This window comes from Pongo abelii, chromosome 12 (genome assembly GCF_028885655.2).
Source record: "Pongo abelii isolate AG06213 chromosome 12, NHGRI_mPonAbe1-v2.0_pri, whole genome shotgun sequence".
NCBI lineage: Eukaryota > Metazoa > Chordata > Mammalia > Primates > Hominidae > Pongo > Pongo abelii.
In genome coordinates this window covers 47386909-47404023 of record NC_071997.2, presented here as the reverse complement: position 1 = coordinate 47404023, position 17115 = coordinate 47386909, and the positions used below count along the sequence as shown (strand labels likewise).

At 38.4% G+C, this 17115-nt stretch overlaps 1 protein-coding gene across 2 annotated transcripts in view; it reads left to right on the top strand.

Moving 5' to 3' along the window:
- The window catches only part of DNAH6 (dynein axonemal heavy chain 6), a 325727-nt gene that overhangs the window by 180906 nt on the left and 127706 nt on the right, over positions 1 to 17115 (top strand). For both annotated transcript variants that reach the window (XM_024242264.2, XM_054547993.1), the window contains 7 exons: positions 692 to 846; positions 6506 to 6737; positions 9837 to 9989; positions 11870 to 12010; positions 13395 to 13637; positions 15724 to 15891; positions 16393 to 16628. In XM_024242264.2, coding sequence (XP_024098032.2) covers positions 692 to 846; positions 6506 to 6737; positions 9837 to 9989; positions 11870 to 12010; positions 13395 to 13637; positions 15724 to 15891; positions 16393 to 16628 — 1328 coding nt within the window. The remainder of the gene's footprint in view (positions 1 to 691; positions 847 to 6505; positions 6738 to 9836; positions 9990 to 11869; positions 12011 to 13394; positions 13638 to 15723; positions 15892 to 16392; positions 16629 to 17115) is intronic.

The window sequence follows — 17115 nt, the reverse complement described above, 5'->3', positions numbered from 1 at the left end:
CATCATCAATAGATTAAAACAAGCACTTGACTCCCTACAGTTTACACCTGAATTTCATTCTCAACAATTTAGGTAACCCTAGATGACTGCTATTTAAAAACCACAAATAGTTCTGGCATGATTTTTTATAATAATAGCATTCTGCCATGCATAGTTTTTAACCAGTTAGCTTTTCCAATGTCAATAACCTAACAGCAAAAAAATGAAACCAGGTCGGACGCGGTGACTCACACCTGTAATCCCAGCACTTTAGGAGGCAGAAGCAGGCAGATCATTTGAGGTCAGGACCTTGAGATCAGCCTGGCCAACATAGTGAAACCCCGTCTATACTAAAAATACAAAAATAAGCTGGGCATGGTGGTGGGTACCTGTAATCCCAGCTACTCCAGAGGCTGAGGCAGGAAAATCACTTGAACCAAGGAGGCGAAGGTTGTGGTGAGCTGAGATGGCACCACTGCACCCCACCCAGCCTGGGCAACAGAGAGAGACTCCATCTCAAAAAAAAAAAGTGAAATCAGAATGTAGCATTGTGAGAAAAATCAAAACCCTATTTCTGAGCTCCTATGTAAATTTTATTGCAAAGACCTTCAAAATTCCAGTGTAGCTCTCGAACAAGTTAAATGAAATGGATTTTCCAGGTTATGTGTCTATCAGAATTGATCCAACTTGGTTCTTCTCCCATAAATTATAGTTTGGAGCAGATAAAGCTGATCGGATTTATGATGACATGCCTGATATAGAGAAAATTGCAAATGTTCTACAGGACTATCTTGATGATTATAATCTCACAAATCCCAAAGAAGTAAAGTTGGTGTTCTTCCAGGATGCTATAGAACATGTTTCAAGGTATAGTGCTATAAGGCACCCAATAATGCATTGATTTAATATTTTTTGTATTAAAGGATAAAAAAAGTTGTATAAACTCTTCAAACAGATTGCTAGATGGTCAGAGGTCTTTTATTAACTCTCACCATAACTTAAGGGTTATTGTTTAACATATTTTAAATATTTGTGGAATGAGCTTTCTATGGAATCCCCAGAGTCATTATTTTTGCTAAATATTAATAGATGGTTTCTGTTTGTTTTTATCTGTTCTGTCTTGTTATAAAAAGGGTATGAGGTTGTTTACAGAGATACATGTACGGTATAACAAGGCTAATTCCACGCATGCCTAAAGAAAGAGGAGCTTCAAAATTATAGCAAAACGAGTTCAATCCAGGATCAAAGATTTCACCTGCTTGCGAGTCTGACTCTTACCCACTGCAAGTGTCCTATGAGGGACAACCTTGACACATTCATGAGCATCCAGCCTAAATATCTGCAGTCCTTGGGGCACACTTCCTGAAGTGGCTCCTGTCCTGTTTGACAGTTCTAATGCTAAAATGATCCTTCCAGGATAAGCCAACATCTGCCTCCTGTACTTCTGGTATCCATCCCATCCTGTGAATCAGTCATGATTAAGGCACTCAGTGTGGGTATGAAACCATGATATGGAGCATCTCGTTTACCTGGTACAACAATCTCTCTATAGCTCAGGATCATAATCTCTTTACAAGTAAGGCTCAGAGAATGTCCCAGTGGTCTATTGCTGCATAATAAGCCACTCCTACCCTTAGCAGATTCATTTTATCATCTCTCAATTTTCGCGACTGTTATCTCTGAGCATCTCTCTTGCGGTTGTAATCAGACCGCCGCTGGAGTGCCTGGAGCATCTCCGCCTCCATATAGTCTCTCCACTTGTCTCTCAGCATGGCAGCATCAGGATATCTGGGTTTCTCAACATGGTGGCTAAGGGCTGTAAAAGCAAGTACTGCAAGACAGAGCCAGGCAGAAGCCAAATGGCTTTTTTGACATAGTCTTGGAAGTCACATAGCATCCATCATTTCTACTGTGCTCTTCTAGTCAGTGCAGTCATACAGGCCCAGTCAAGGTCAAAAGAAGAGGACAGGGACCCTATCTCTTGATGGAATCAAAGAGCAAGTAGGACCAGAGGCATTATTGTGGCCACTTTTTGGACAACGCAGTGTGCCACAGAGAGATTAGATAAATGGTCCAAAGTCCTCTAGTCAGTGAGTGGCAGTTGGGGATCACAACCAGTGCTTCAGCTCTAACTCCACTGTGGGTGCCCCTACCCAAAATGGGCTCACTTTTTTCATAACAGCCCTCCAAATATTTGAAGATCATTCCCATATTCTTCTTAGCTTTATCTTCTCCAGGCAAAATTATCCCACATCTTTCTTATTGCCTGTTAGACATTATTTCCAGTCTTCACATACTGAGCACTTTATAATTTTTCAATGTTCTACTTAAAATGCAGCATCCAGATTTGATATCATATTCTGTGGAATAAATATAGTAAAATACAGTGAGAGTAGGATTTCCCATTGTCTACTGCTGCAGCAAGATTTTTCATGGCTTTGGTTTTTTTCCTGTGTCAACTACATTTTAGCGTTGTTCCTTGTTAATACTGACAGTTAAATCCCTAGGATTTTTTTTTTCACATAAACCATAAGCAAATAAAGTCTTCACCTGTTCCATATTTCAGCTCTTTAATTAGCCCTAATTCAAGATTTATGTTTGTCACAGCTTAAGTGTTATAACATAGGTCGTTTGTCATTGGCTTGTCCAGATGCCACTTGCTTCCCCTCTGTCCCCCTGGCAGCATACCCACATGCTATCCCCTAACAACTTTTATTCCCATCGCTCAGGCAGGCCCTAAGCCTACAAGGAAAAAAATAAAGGCAGCATTTTGGTCTGAGAAACTTCCTGGAGAATAGACCAGACCATAAGCAAAGTTGGCTTAATTCTATTTATAATCTTTCTTACTTTTGTGAAAGAGAATTACCAGGCCCCTCAAGGTTTGCTTAAAATATTATAGACGGAAATTAAAAACCATTTGTAGAATGGTGAAGATTTGGTTTTCAGATGCACAAAGGACTGCCATGTAAATAATGATGTAGACTGTTCTCTTTTATTCAAGAGAGGATCAGTAGTTAGGAATCAGAGAAAACATATTTCTGCTTGTAAGAGTGTTCAAACACCTAATGCTGATTAGCAATGGAAAGGACTTTGTCATGAAAGTGAGTTATGGGTTAATTACTAAATACTCAGTAATTTAGCACACACTACATTTCCATTTGTTGGTGACATTTTAGTTTTTGGCTTTTTAACATAGGGTAAGTAAAAGTCTTTTAACTCGGGGGAAAAATTTGCTTCAGAGCCTGTGCTTTCAAAGAGCAAATGCACCAGGCAGTTTCTGCCCATTGTATGCCCCCAAAGTTGTCACCACACTCCAAGGATAGTAGAACAAATCTATTAGTATTTAAGCCACTAATTAGGAGAACCATCTCTTGGCTACCACATGAGAGAAAATATAACTTAGCTACTACATTAGAGGATTCTTACTAGGGGAAGTTTTCAATCCATTTATAAGTAAATTGCCAGAAAAAAATAATACTACAAAGCAGAATGGGCAAGTAATTTGTTTCCAGTAGTTTCAGATAGAAATAATCAAACTACTATAAATAATAATGTACATGAAATAAGGAAAGAGTGACATATAAAGTGCAAGATTTTTATCATATTCAATATTTCATCAACTGTAGGACACTTGTACATTATGGGAAAAATAAGAAAACATTATTATCTATTCACTCTGCCCTCAATTTTATACTCGCCTGGGCAGCTGAAGAGAAATAAGCGAATAGACATCTGATGTGTCTTTGAGTAGATGTGTACTGTGGCAGACACATAGCAATGACAGTGGTGCCTATGGGTCTTCGTTGTTCTAGTAGAGGAGTTGGCCAAAAGTTCTGGGGAAGAGGTTGACAAACTGCTTTGGTAAAGGGCCAGATAGAAAAGCTATTTCAGGCTCTGCAGATCATACTGTAACTACTCAACCCTGCTGTCATAATGCATAAGCAGCCACAGACAGTAAATGAATCAATGAGCTTGGCTATGTTTCAACAAACTTTATTTATAGACACTAATATTTGAATTTCAAAGGATTTTCACATACCATGAAATATTACTCTTTAAAAATTTTTTTCAACCATTAAAAAAATCTAAAAACCATTCTTAGCTCATGGGTCATTAAAAAACCACATTGTTAAGGGGCAGGATTTGGCCCGCAGGCCATAGTTTGCTGACCCCGGTTTTAGACAAAGCCATCTTACCAAGGCACTCAAGATATAGGAAAAGTGGACCTGTCTGAGGGGCAGGAGAGGGTGTAAAGGTGGAGGAAACAAATTTCAAAGTTTGATTCTTATTTCAGAAGATCCTAAATAATGACTGGGAGTCTGTGCCTTGTCCCGGAGGAAGACTTTTTAAATAAGTCCTTGTAGACTCCCTGTTCTATTCTTACACTACATAGCTCCTATTTCCTGCCACCAAAGATGATGTATATAGTAACTAACTGTTACAGTCTCTAGAAGTTGGTTACTTGAATGTGGAATTGATGGAGAACCCGCCAAATGCTATGCACTGTTCTCATAGAGAAATGAACAGTATCCAGGCCCCCATGATGAAGCTTACATGTGGGAAAGAGTTAGCAGTGGTTTTCTCTCATGAGTTACAGTGACCATGTGATGTTTTCATAATCAAAAAATAATAAAGTCACTATAATTTTGAAATATTTGAACATTGTTTTCTTCAATTATCAGCAATATAAATAAGATAGATAGATAGATAGATAGATAGATAGATAGATAGATAGATAGACAGATGATTTCCCAGAATAAGGAAGGCGGAGAGGAAGAGGAAAAATAATTAAACCTGCTTTTAATTTCTCCCATGATTTCTAGATTTTAGACAATGGTAATGATAAGTTTTAAATTATGTTTATATTTTATGTCTTCTTAAGAAGAATTTATTGACGTTATCACCCCCTTTTCTATCATCTTAACGAGAATGTATAGAGTTGATTCTCATACATACTGGTCACCTTTATACTAATATCCCTTCCCCCTTCCCAGGTCTTTAAATTTCATTCATACTTGTGTATATCTTCAAGGAATCTTTTAGGGAGGCTTTGCAGATTATTTACTCTCTGAGCCATAACATGGTGTTTTTCTCCCTCTAACCATTGTCTTGTAAAATGTCATCTTGTTGAATAGATGCCTGAAGCCAACCTAAAATTACTTGTTCCTTTGGGGATAATCTATTATTTCTGCATTAGATAATCATAAACTTTTCAATTATGTTTAAAACATAGATTTCTACTGTAAAACTTCTACATGTAAATTACTTATAGATCTCCTAGGAAACATTTAGTGTTTTGTCTCTCCTCTAGTTTTCTTTCTTGATCTTTGGGTCTGTGGGTTCAGCTCCAGTGGTTTCTTCTACTATGTCAGTCACCATTGCCTCAGTTCTATTCCTTCTTCTCATTCCTGTAATTTCTATGATATGGCCTCTGGGATGCCATTTGTTTCTCCTAGATTTGCCCTCCTTATCTTCCATTTTCTCTCCCATTATTTTAAGATTGCTCTCTTTTTTCTGAGTTCTGGGTATATTCCTGGAGTTTGGCCTCTACTTTTCCTGTTCAACTCTCCACGGTACTCTATTTGTGAGACTGATCACCTTCCACTCAGGTTCTCAGTTTAGTGGATTTTCCATCTCTACCCAACTTTTCCTAAATTACGGGAGTTTCCCTCCTTTTTGAGGGCTCTCTCTCTAGTATCATCATTGCAGTGCTTTTCAAAATTCCTGTTGGCCGGGCGTGGTGGCTCATGCCTGTAATCCCAGCACTTTGGGAGGCTGAGGCAGGCGAATCATGAGGTCAGGAGATCGAGACCATCCTGGCTAACACGGTGAAACCCCATCTCTGCTAAAAATACAAAAAATTAGCCGGGCATGGTGGCGGGCGCCTGTAGTCCCAGCTACTTGGGAGGCTGAGGCAGGAGAATGGTGTGAACCCGGGAGGTGGAGGTTGCTGTGAGCCGAGATCACACCACTGCATTCCAGCCTGGGCAACAGAGCAAGACTCTATCAGAAAAAAAAAAAAAATCTTCCTGTTAACATGAATCAGAAACTTTCTAAAATTTTGTTGGTATCCTGCAGTAAATCTATTTCGAAGTGTTCTGTTGGTCTCTCCTTCTGCACTGTGGTGTCTTTTTCTAGGCTCAGTGATTTTTCTGCTTGCTCATTCTTATAAATGGAAACCTGGGCTTACCAATTGACAATATAAGTTGTGGACTAGATCGGCTAGGGTCTCCGACAAAGTCCTTCAGACTTTAGGGAAAAGAAATTTTACTTTATTCTAAATTTGTACGACTAGGGCCGAGACCTAACAGCCTGTTAGGAATGGGGGAAACAATGAAAAAGAGAAAAGCCCAGCAGTGCTGTTCACCAAACCCTGGCCTCAGATGCAGCCTCCTCTTCCCTTGCAGCATCCTGCCCAGGGAGGAGGCTCCACTGGCCACCAGGCTTCGGCTCTGGGGCAGGCTCTCTGAGCAGGAGCCATGTCTGTGAACTTGAAAAAAACCTTTCTCTGCTCTGATGTTTGCAGGATTGCTCGGATGATACGTCAAGAAAGAGGCAATGCCCTGCTTGTCGGAGTAGGAGGCACAGGAAAGCAGTCACTCACGAGACTTGCAGCTCATATATGCGGTTACAAATGTTTGCAGATTGAACTCAGCCGGGGATATAATTATGATAGTTTTCATGAAGACCTGAGGAAGTTGTACAAAATGGCTGGTGTAGAAGACAAGAATATGGTTTTCCTTTTCACTGACACCCAGGTGTGTGTTTAAATAGCCCATGGGTAAGAACAGGAAATGTATGGGTGTTACAATCGGGTGTGTGCTTTGAACAGTTTGTAGGATGAAGTTCAAGGGGATTGTTCCCTTTGATAACAGATTTCCCTCAGCTTGTAAAAGACTTTTATAATACATTTTTATTTATTTTACCAAGTATTGTTTCCCTCTTTAAATTCTTAGTAATTAAATTTGATCAAAGGTCGAGGAGGTAAGTTTTTAACTTTTCTTTGAGGGAAAAGGCAAAGATAACAGAAGGTAATAAACTGTATAAAAGTGCATATAAGAAAATAATTTACCAAAAATTCAATTAGGGAAACATGACTTTACCTACAGAAAGGAAAAAGTAAGGGCTGTCTTTTGGGTTAAATTACCTTTAAAATTGAAGGAGGATTACATCTGTATCTACGACAGCTAATTTAACTGATCTTGAATTAATTCTATAGCAGAGGACTTTCTACATTGATTATTCGTGGGTATTTTTTCTTTAGAGAAAATAAACCCGTCTAGAAATTAGCCAACGAATACAAAAGTGATAGATTTGATGCATACATTTTTTTAAATATTGTAAGCAGAATTAAATACAAAGAAAAAATTGGAAAAATATTTTTAGTATCTATGACATGCAATGAGTTTGTATCTTATTATAAAAATACTTATCACAAATGAAAAAGGAAAAGTCAAGCACATCTATAGAAGAAATAGAAAAAATGTGATAGAATGTCAATACACAGTTCCAGAAAACAAAGGGCTTTAAACACCTGAAGAAATTTTCAACCTCACCGTTAATGAAGGAAATTGTAATAAATAAAAATGCCAGTGACTTGGCCTTGCAAGTTGATAATGGTTAAAAATCATAATATACAGTGTTGGCAGAGGTGTGAGAATAATAGGCCTGTTTATTCTTCACTGGGAGATTATAAATTAGCAAAATCTTTCTGGAAGGTAGTTGGCAATATGTAGGTAAAGCCTTTATACTTCTTTTACATTATAATCAAAGCTATGTACAAAGTTGCATGTATAAGAATATCTATTGTAATGTTTTTAAATAATAATCTGAGAGAGTATTAATGTCCAGTGAGAGAGAGTCATATACATAATATCTGATATAACCATATACTAGAGCACTGTGTAAAAACTTTAAAATTATGTTTTAGAAGCATCCACATTTTAATGTATATCTAGACATGTATGCCCTGTGTACAAAGAGAAAACATTTGAATCTTGAGATTGTGAATGATTTTTATTGTCTTAGTTTTGCTTATCTGTAGTTTCTGATCGTCCTAAAATTAAGATATTTCTGATAGTGCTTTTAACATTGCTTTTAAAAATCAAACAAGTTATGTAAAAAGTCTCCAAGTATTAAAGCTCCAAAGATCAAGTCATATTTTGTTGCTTCTCTTTAGACAAAAAGTTATTACATTCTGTTGGAAGCCCCAATCAATCTCAAATGTTCTACAATAATGAAGAGTAAACGTAACCATAAAAATAAAAATGCATGTGTCTATACATGAACTTATATATACACAAAACATTATAAATGTGAGAAGAAATTGAGAGAAACAAGGTGTTAAAAATAGAGTTTAATTGGCTGTAACTTAACAAATACAAAGTAGAAATAACTATGATTAGCTATTTTACATAATATAATTTCTAAGCTGCAATTAATAGCTATATACAATATTTCATATTTTACAGAGAAAGCAAATATTTTCTAATACTACTGAATGTTTACAAAAATTAATCATATACTAGATTTAAAGAAATTTTTATTAAATTGTTAAAAGCATAAGCTGTACTCATAACATTCTTTGCCCATGCTTTAATTAAAGGAGAAATTAATGATGTGTCTTAGGACTTTAAAACATTCATATAAAGAACAAGAAAGTCAAAATCTCTTAGAGACTAAGAAAAATGAACTTAATATAAATAAAAATCTATGGAAAGCAACCCAGCAGTTCCCAAATTTACATTTGTAGATTTGAATCAAAAATTAGAAACTACACAAATTAGTTTACTTAAAACTTTAGGAGGGAAAAAATGTCACAAGACACATAAGAAAATGGAACAAGATAAAGCAAAAATAAATTAGAACACAGAAAACTACTGTTTGCTCTTGGGGAAAATTGACAGACACAATTATACCAAGTTCATTAAGAAAAACAAAAAGTTTCAAATGAAGAAAATAAAATAACAGATATCTTGTCATAGTTAAATATATAGTACTCAAACTTTTATATGACTAAAAAGTTAACTGAAATAAAGGATAAACGAGAGATTGCTTTTAAATATTTGCATCAACGTTGAAAGACAAAAAGTCTATTTCAAAATATGTAAATTACTCATGCAAATTTGAAAGAAAACTCCAAGATGCAGGTGGTTGCAAAGTTTAGACCGACTTTTTAATGGACAATAATAAATGTGGGATAATATTTTCCCTTGCTAATAATCAAAAACATCCAAAATAAATTCTCCAAAAGAAAGCATTTATTATACCTCCCAAATTAACAAAAAAAATGTTAAAAATGGATGAAGTCACACTTGAATTGAATGAGAAATAGTAAAATCTTCAAAATCCAGAAAATATTTATGCATTTAATTGGTAATCTCACTCCTGGGAATTTGTTTCAAGAAAATAATCCAACTAAGGAGAAAAGCTATACGCCTAAAATTGTTCTTATAATGTCAACAAGACTGTAAACTATCTCTGTCCGTGCAAATGTATGGTGCATCAGCTCAATGGTGCATTCTGCTTCTATATTTGTGATAAATATGATGAGTACATTACAGAACTATGGGTTAGTATTAATGATAAAATGGTAACTGAAAGGGGCAGAATATAAAATACTTGCACATATGACTTGACCCAGGTAAAATGGGAATGCCTGCTAAGAAACAAAACACAAAGGAAAAATGAAAAATCAGTGTACTTGCTATGTTAGAACTTCAGGGTTCCATGTAATTTTTAAGATTATCTTCTCTTAAAGATGAAATTGATTCATGTGAATTTTAGAATAAATATTTGCTTTATAATAAATGGAAAATGATTGAGCAGGTTGTAATGATCACTGCTTTCTTCTACAGATTGTAGTGGAGGAGTTCCTAGAAGATATAAATAACATCCTGAACTCCGGTGAAGTGCCTAATTTATTTGAAAAGGATGAACTGGAGCAGGTTTTAGCAGCCACCAGACCAAGAGCAAAAGAAGTAGGAATTTCCGAGGGGAACAGAGACGAGGTAGGACGTGCCAGAGTAGTTATGTGGCTTTATCACAAAAAGGTTTCTTCACCTTTTATTTAACCATTCACTGATTCCCTGAAGGGGTCCATGAATAGAATTTTTTTCAATATAATTGGTTTCCTTTGTATTCTATGTATTTTATTTTCGGTGTTTAAAGCATTGGGTCACCAGACTTCCAGAAAGTTCTCCGGGAAGCAGAAAACAGAAATCCCATTGCCCCACAGAGGTCATAGTCTTGTCCAAACTGGCCAGCCTCTCTTATTCCTCTTTAAGCACCAGTTTAATTCACACACTGCAGCATCCTGCCTGTGGAGGGCTGAAGGCATAGGTCTAGCATTGTTGATGCCCTTGCCTAGCAGCAATGTTATGACACAACAAAGCAGGAATGTGTTTTCTCTCACTCTCTCGGGAGCAGTGTGGCTGCTGTACACTTCCATTCTCCAACACCATGCTAGATCCCATACACCATTACTTGTTCACCCCAGCTTTTTTCCTTGTTTCTGCACCTTCTTTAACTTTCTGACTGTTCTTTCTTATATCTTTACTGTTTCCCTTTGTGAGAATTCTCTCTCCTGCTAGGTCAGAGATTATAGGTACAGATGGCAAGTCTACTTCTGCTAATGTAAGCAGGAAGGGATTTCTTAAAGGGACACAGGATCATTGGAAGGGCCAAAAAAGAAATTCCAGACTGAACTGCTTGGAATGAATATAAAATGTACACTGTAGAAGTCAATGGTCAAGGAGGTAGCTGCCTCTGCCACAACCATTCCTGCTGAAGCAGGGAGCCACTAAACCAGTCAGTGTGCCTCTGCATCAGCCGCCAGCTCCAGAGCCATGTGTCCATCATCACATCAGGAAGCAGCTGAAATCAGGAGCCACTTCCAGAAATAATAGTTCCAGGATAGTTTATCAAAGAACTAAGAATTGAACTACCATTTGATCCAGCAATCCCATTACTGGTATATACCCAAAGGAAAATAAATCATTCTACCAAAAAGAGATATGCACCTGTAAGTTTCATTGCAGCACTATTCACAATAGCAAAGACATGGAACCAACTCAGGTGCCCATCAGTGGTGGATTAGATATAGAAAATGTGGTATGTGTACACCATGGAATACTACACAGCCATTAAAAATAATGAAATTGTGTCCTTTACAGCAACATGGATGCAGCTGGAGGTCATTATCATAAGCAAATAATGCAGAAACAGAAAACCAAATACCACCTGTTCTCACTTATAGCTAAACATTGGGTAACATGGACATAAAGATGGGAACAATAGATACCACAGAATAAAAGAGCAGAGTGGGAGGGAGGGATGAAAGAGTTGAAAAACTACCTATTGGGTACTGTGCTTACTTCCTGGGTGACAAGATCAGTCATACTCCAAACCCCAGAATCACGCAATATATCTTTGTAACAAACCCACACATGTACCCCCAGAATCTAAAATAAAAGTTGAAAAAGAAAAAAAAAAAAATTCCCATACCATGCAACTTCTGCCAGGCTCTGCACCTGTAAAACCTGATGCTGTGCAGCACCCTGCCCCTCTCTCCCAGATGTCCTCTGCCCCACAGCAAAACCTTGTATGAATGGCCCTTTATTCAAAGGATCTCCTCAAGTACACGGGTGAAAGGGACCTAAATCACATCCAGAACCTTAGCCGCGATGGAATTTGCAAAATGCCATTTTTAATCTTTCCAGACTGTGTGAGAGAAAGAGGTTGGAGTGAATGTTGAACAAGAAAAGTTACATATCTACTATGCTGACATTTTATATTTGATATGGGGAGCCTCAGATGCATTAGCCAACACTTATTTTCATTGTTGCTTAATCATTATTTTAAATTGAAAAAATAACTTTCTTTTTGTCAGGTGTTTCAATACTTTATCAGCAAAGTGCGTCAGAAGCTGCACATTGTTCTCTGCATGAGCCCAGTTGGGGAGGCCTTTCGGTCCCGATGCAGGATGTTTCCATCCCTTGTGAATTGCTGCACCATTGACTGGTTTGTGCAGGTTGGTGACATCCCAGGATATCTCTTTGAGAAGTTGGACTTGCTTGACTTTAAAGGGGTAACACATTGTCCAAGAGTAGCTCATGGGTACTTGTATTAGCTTTAAAGCCTACTAGGAATTTATTCATATAGGGAATGACTGTGGCAATCATAGAACAAGGACAAAACAGAATTTGTAAAGGAAGAGGAGACCATTGAATTTAGCAATGTGGAAGTTATCAGCGATCTTGACAAATCTGTTTCAATGGATGGTGGGGGAAAGGGTTCAAGAGAGAAAAGGGGAGAGAAATCTGAGTCAGTGGTTATAGGCAACACTTTTGAGTTTTGCCCCAAAGGAAAGCAGAGAGATGGGGCAAGAGCTAGGGGACATGTGAGGTCAAGAGAGAAGTATTTTTAAATGTGAAACACAAGTGGCATGCGTGTGTGCTGATGTAAATGATCCAGAAAAGATAAATATATGGATGATGCAGCATACCGAGTTAAGCACTGTGGGACCAGTGTCCTTGAATAAGCAAGAAGGGATGAGAATGAGTCATCAAAGAAGGGGCTGACCTGGTCAGGGTGCATCCACAGCCTACCCCTGAGTAACAGGTGGGGAGGCAGAATATATAAGCACAGATGCAGGTAGGTGGGAAGATGTGGGGGTAAGAGCTCATTGAAGTTCTGTTTTCATTGCTATTGTTTTTTAGTGATATGGGCAGTAAGGTCATCAGCTGAGAGTGAAGAAGAAAGACTAAGTGTCAGCAGTTTAAGGAAGTAGAATCTGGTGTGAAATACTCAGGAGAGCATAAAACTGATATATTAGAAAATGTAGAAGCATTGCTGGGCTGCACTAAGCTAATTATCAAAAATTTAAAGTGATACTAATTGGCAACGTTGTGCATTTTTCTCCAGCCATGCTCAGCTGCACAGTTGCAGGCATGAAGTAAGAGAGTTGCATTTGACCAATGTTCAAGTGAGTTCAAAGAAACAAGAGAGGAGCAAAGGAGTTGAGGTGTGCAGGACAGTGATTATAATGATGGACGTGAGGTCCCAACTATGTAACAAACAGAGTGAGGACATAAGGTCCTTGTAACATATGTGATTTATTTATGGAATTCTAGAAGCACCGAATCATTAATTCATTCAGTCAACAAATATTTATTGAACAACTTCTGTGTGCATGATACTGTGGAGACATACTGGTCAGTAAATGCAGACCCAGGTACCCCTCAAATGGACAGAGCCCTTCAGTTCATTAAGCACCATAGACATGAGTAGGAGTTAACTAGGTGAAGAGCGGACTGGGCAGGGAGGAGTTCCCGAGAAATATGTTTTTCTTGGTATTAAACTGTATGTTATTGAAATGACACAACAGATTTTCTAGATTTTTCCTTGATTCACAGTGGCCCAAAGAAGCACTTCTTTCTGTGTCAAAGACATTTTTCTCACAAGTCGATGCTGGAAATGAAGAACTGAAAGAAAAGCTTCCCTTGATGTGCGTGAACGTTCACTTGAGTGTCTTCAGCATGGCAGAGCGCTATTACAATGAGCTGCGCAGGCGGTACTACACAACACCCACCTCCTACCTGGAGCTTATCAATCTTTACCTATCTATGCTGTCTGAAAAAAGGAAGCAGATTATTTCAGTAGGTTCAATATTGTCTATGAAAATATTGTTTTGCTTGAACTCAGAACTTTTGAGAATGCATGGAAACTCTGTGCACTGTCTTATCTGTCAGGGCCCTGTATTAGTCCATTCTTGCACTGCTATAAAGAAATACCTGAGACTGGGTAATTTATAAGAAAAGAGATGTAATTGGCTAACAGTTCTGCAGGTTGTACAGGAAGCATAGTGCTGGCATCTGCTCAGCTTTTGGGGAGGCCTCAGGAAACTTTCAATCATGGCAGAAGGCGAAGAGGAAACAGGCACATTTTATGTGGCAAGAGCAGGAGCAAGAGAGAGAGGGGAGTGGTGCCACACACTTTTAAACACCAGATCTCACAAGAACTCACTATCGTGATGACAGCACCAAAGGGAGGATGGTGGTAAGCCAAGAGAAACTGTCCCCATGATCCAATTACCTCCCACCAGGCCCCACCTCCAGCACTGGAGATTACATTTCAACATGAGATTTGGGTGGGGACACAGATCCAAACCATATCAGGCCCTCTCCATCCTGACATGTGCCCCTGACAACCTAAAATATGACCAAAAAGTGTTTCCTGCTGTTGGTCTGAGGGCCTTCTCTTTTTCAATAATTATATATATTTTCCTTCTGCCATTTATGCAAGTATCCTTGACTCAGTAGAATGATATGGACATCACAAGACCATCAAAGTTATGCAGTGAACTGGTCATCTCTGTGGTATTTAATACAGAGGAAAACATTTTGTTAAGCAATACAGATGGTGTTTTAAAGAACATGTGCCAGTGGTTCTGACTAAGAGCAAGGACTGGGGTATCAGTCAAACTGTGTACAGCCTATGTTCTGCCTCTGGCTGTGCAACTTTGAGCACATTAGTAACTTCTCTAAGCCTTAGTAGAAAATACGCTTAGAAAGAAAGAAAATCTGTATTTTCTAAAAGAAAATCTGTATCTACCTCTTGGATTGTCGTGGAATTTAAGACACTGTTAGTGAATTCCTGAAACTATGATCTGACACATATAAAATGCTCGGAAAATAGAAGCTGCCATCATCATCATCATCAGGAAATTAACACGACCTACAATTTTCTACATTTTAAACACACTTAAAAATGGAAGCACTTACAATATAGATATTTAAATTTTTTAAGAGGATTTTTACCTGGTAAAATGCCTGCCTTGTGAAATAACTTGACTGATATTTTTGAAATCTGCCCATTTGAACCAAGCTTTTTTTTTTTTTTTTTTTTGAGACAGAGTCTCACTCTGTCACCCAGGCTGGAGTGCAGTGGCACAATCTCGGCTCACTGCAACCTCCTCCTCCCGGGTTCGTGCCATTCTCCTGCCTCAGCCTCCCACGTAGCTGGGACTATAGTCACCCGCCACCATGCCCGGCTAATTTTTTGTATTTTTGTAGAGATGGGGTTTTGCCGTAGCCAGGATGGTCTCAATCTGACCTCGTGATCTGCCCACCTCAACCTCCCAAAGTGCTGGGATTACAGGTGTGAGCCACTGCCCCAGCCATGAGCCAAGCTTTCTGACTCACCTTCGAAAAACAGTTCTTCCCAGGTGTCTCCTTTACCAGATACCAGCCCTTTGATCATGGTCAAGAGTTTTCTACCACAGGGAAGTAGGTTTCAAATCCAGCAGCTAGAGCTACACCCTCTGGACCTCATCTCCCTAGGGGTCCTCAGCCCTGCTGGCCAGAGCAAACAAGCTCCCAGAGCTGCAGCCTCCAGGGATTCACATCTGGACCTGTTCTTCACTCATTCAACATGCTACCATGGGGAATAAAAACAGTACCATGTGGTCCTCACTCTCAGTGAGCCACAGCCCAGTGACGTCCCACTGCTGTGGCCAGAGGGCATGGATCCAAACAACTGTGATGAATGTCATGGCCATTTCTAGAGTTCCATTATCTGAACATTTCCCAATTTGTAATATGTTCACAACCTGAATTATTACAAACTGATTTACCAATTCTGTAGATGTAAAAGTCTAATTAATACATGAGTAATATGTGTTTGATACCAGTAAACTTAGAGTTTATAATACTCATTATAATAGAAATTTTCATTGTCACTTAGGCACGAGATCGGGTGAAGAATGGTCTCACCAAGCTACTAGAAACAAACATACTAGTAGATAAAATGAAATTAGATCTTTCAGCTTTAGAGCCTGTACTTTTAACAAAATCAGAAGATGTTGAAGCCCTGATGGAAAAATTGGCAGTGGATCAAGAAAGTGCCGATCAGGTATGCTGCAGTTCCTGAGAATGTGGAAAAGGCTTCCGTCAGCAACTGATCACTTATATATAATGAGACACGATTGGATTTTTTTATTATATATGTTATTAAAATAATTAAGTGATAGATTTAGCAAAGTTTGTTTTTTTAGCAATTTAGCAATGCTTTTAACTTGTAAACAATCTCCCTTTACTAATTCTTGGGGCTCTGTCCCCAAGAATTGATACAGCCCAATGAATGGGACAGAGAATTGTGAGAAAAGCACCACTTATAAATATAAAGCAACTGTGTCTCTCCTAAGACGGAACTGTTTGTTATAGTAAGTTTATATTCATTATGCTATTGGCATGGCACAGATGGACAAAGGAGAGCATAAAATGCAATCTAGCTAATTCCCTTTCATCATTACTCTAATCCAAAGGGCAAATATGACTCATTATTATTGGCTTTGTTTTAAACATTAAAATTCAAATAATGAGGCCACTTAAGCAGTCATGTTTCAATGGTTAGGTCCGTAACACTGTACAGGAGGATGAAGCAACAGCAAAAGTCAAAGCTGAAGAAACCCAAGCAATAGCTGATGATGCTCAAAGAGATCTTGACGAGGCACTACCTGCACTAGATGCTGCCAATAAAGCACTGGATTCCTTAGATAAGGCAGATATATCTGAAATCAGAGTTTTTACAAAGCCCCCCGATTTGGTCATGACTGTAATGGAAGCAATCTCCATTCTTTTGAATGCCAAGTGAGTAATTCAGAGTCATGTATTGCCGTGATACCTGGTAAGAGTTCTTTACTGTTTTCCTCCATGGTAATGTATTATTCATTCCCTTCTCCACTTCTCATTGCTTCGGTTGGTCATTCAACAAATTGATTCAAGAAGCATTTTCTTCCCCAACATCTATTTTGTACTAGATGGTGGAAGATATGTTTTTCTCTACAAGGTATACACAGGCTAGTGGGAAGACAGACATGAAAACTAATAATTTCATTACAGTGTGAGAGTTGTGTAGTATTGGGAGTGCTGAGAAAACAGTGTCTAAGCCCAGCTGGGTTGTACAAGTAGGTTTTTTGGAAAACAATGCTCAGTTGGATAGTGGGACCATAGGCGAGCTCAGGAATGAGCTTTGATGTTCTTGGAGTGGGATGGGGCTTGGCAGGAGGCCAGTGATTGCATCATGAAAGATCTTAAATGCTGCACTAAACACTTCAGATTTCATCTTGGAGATATG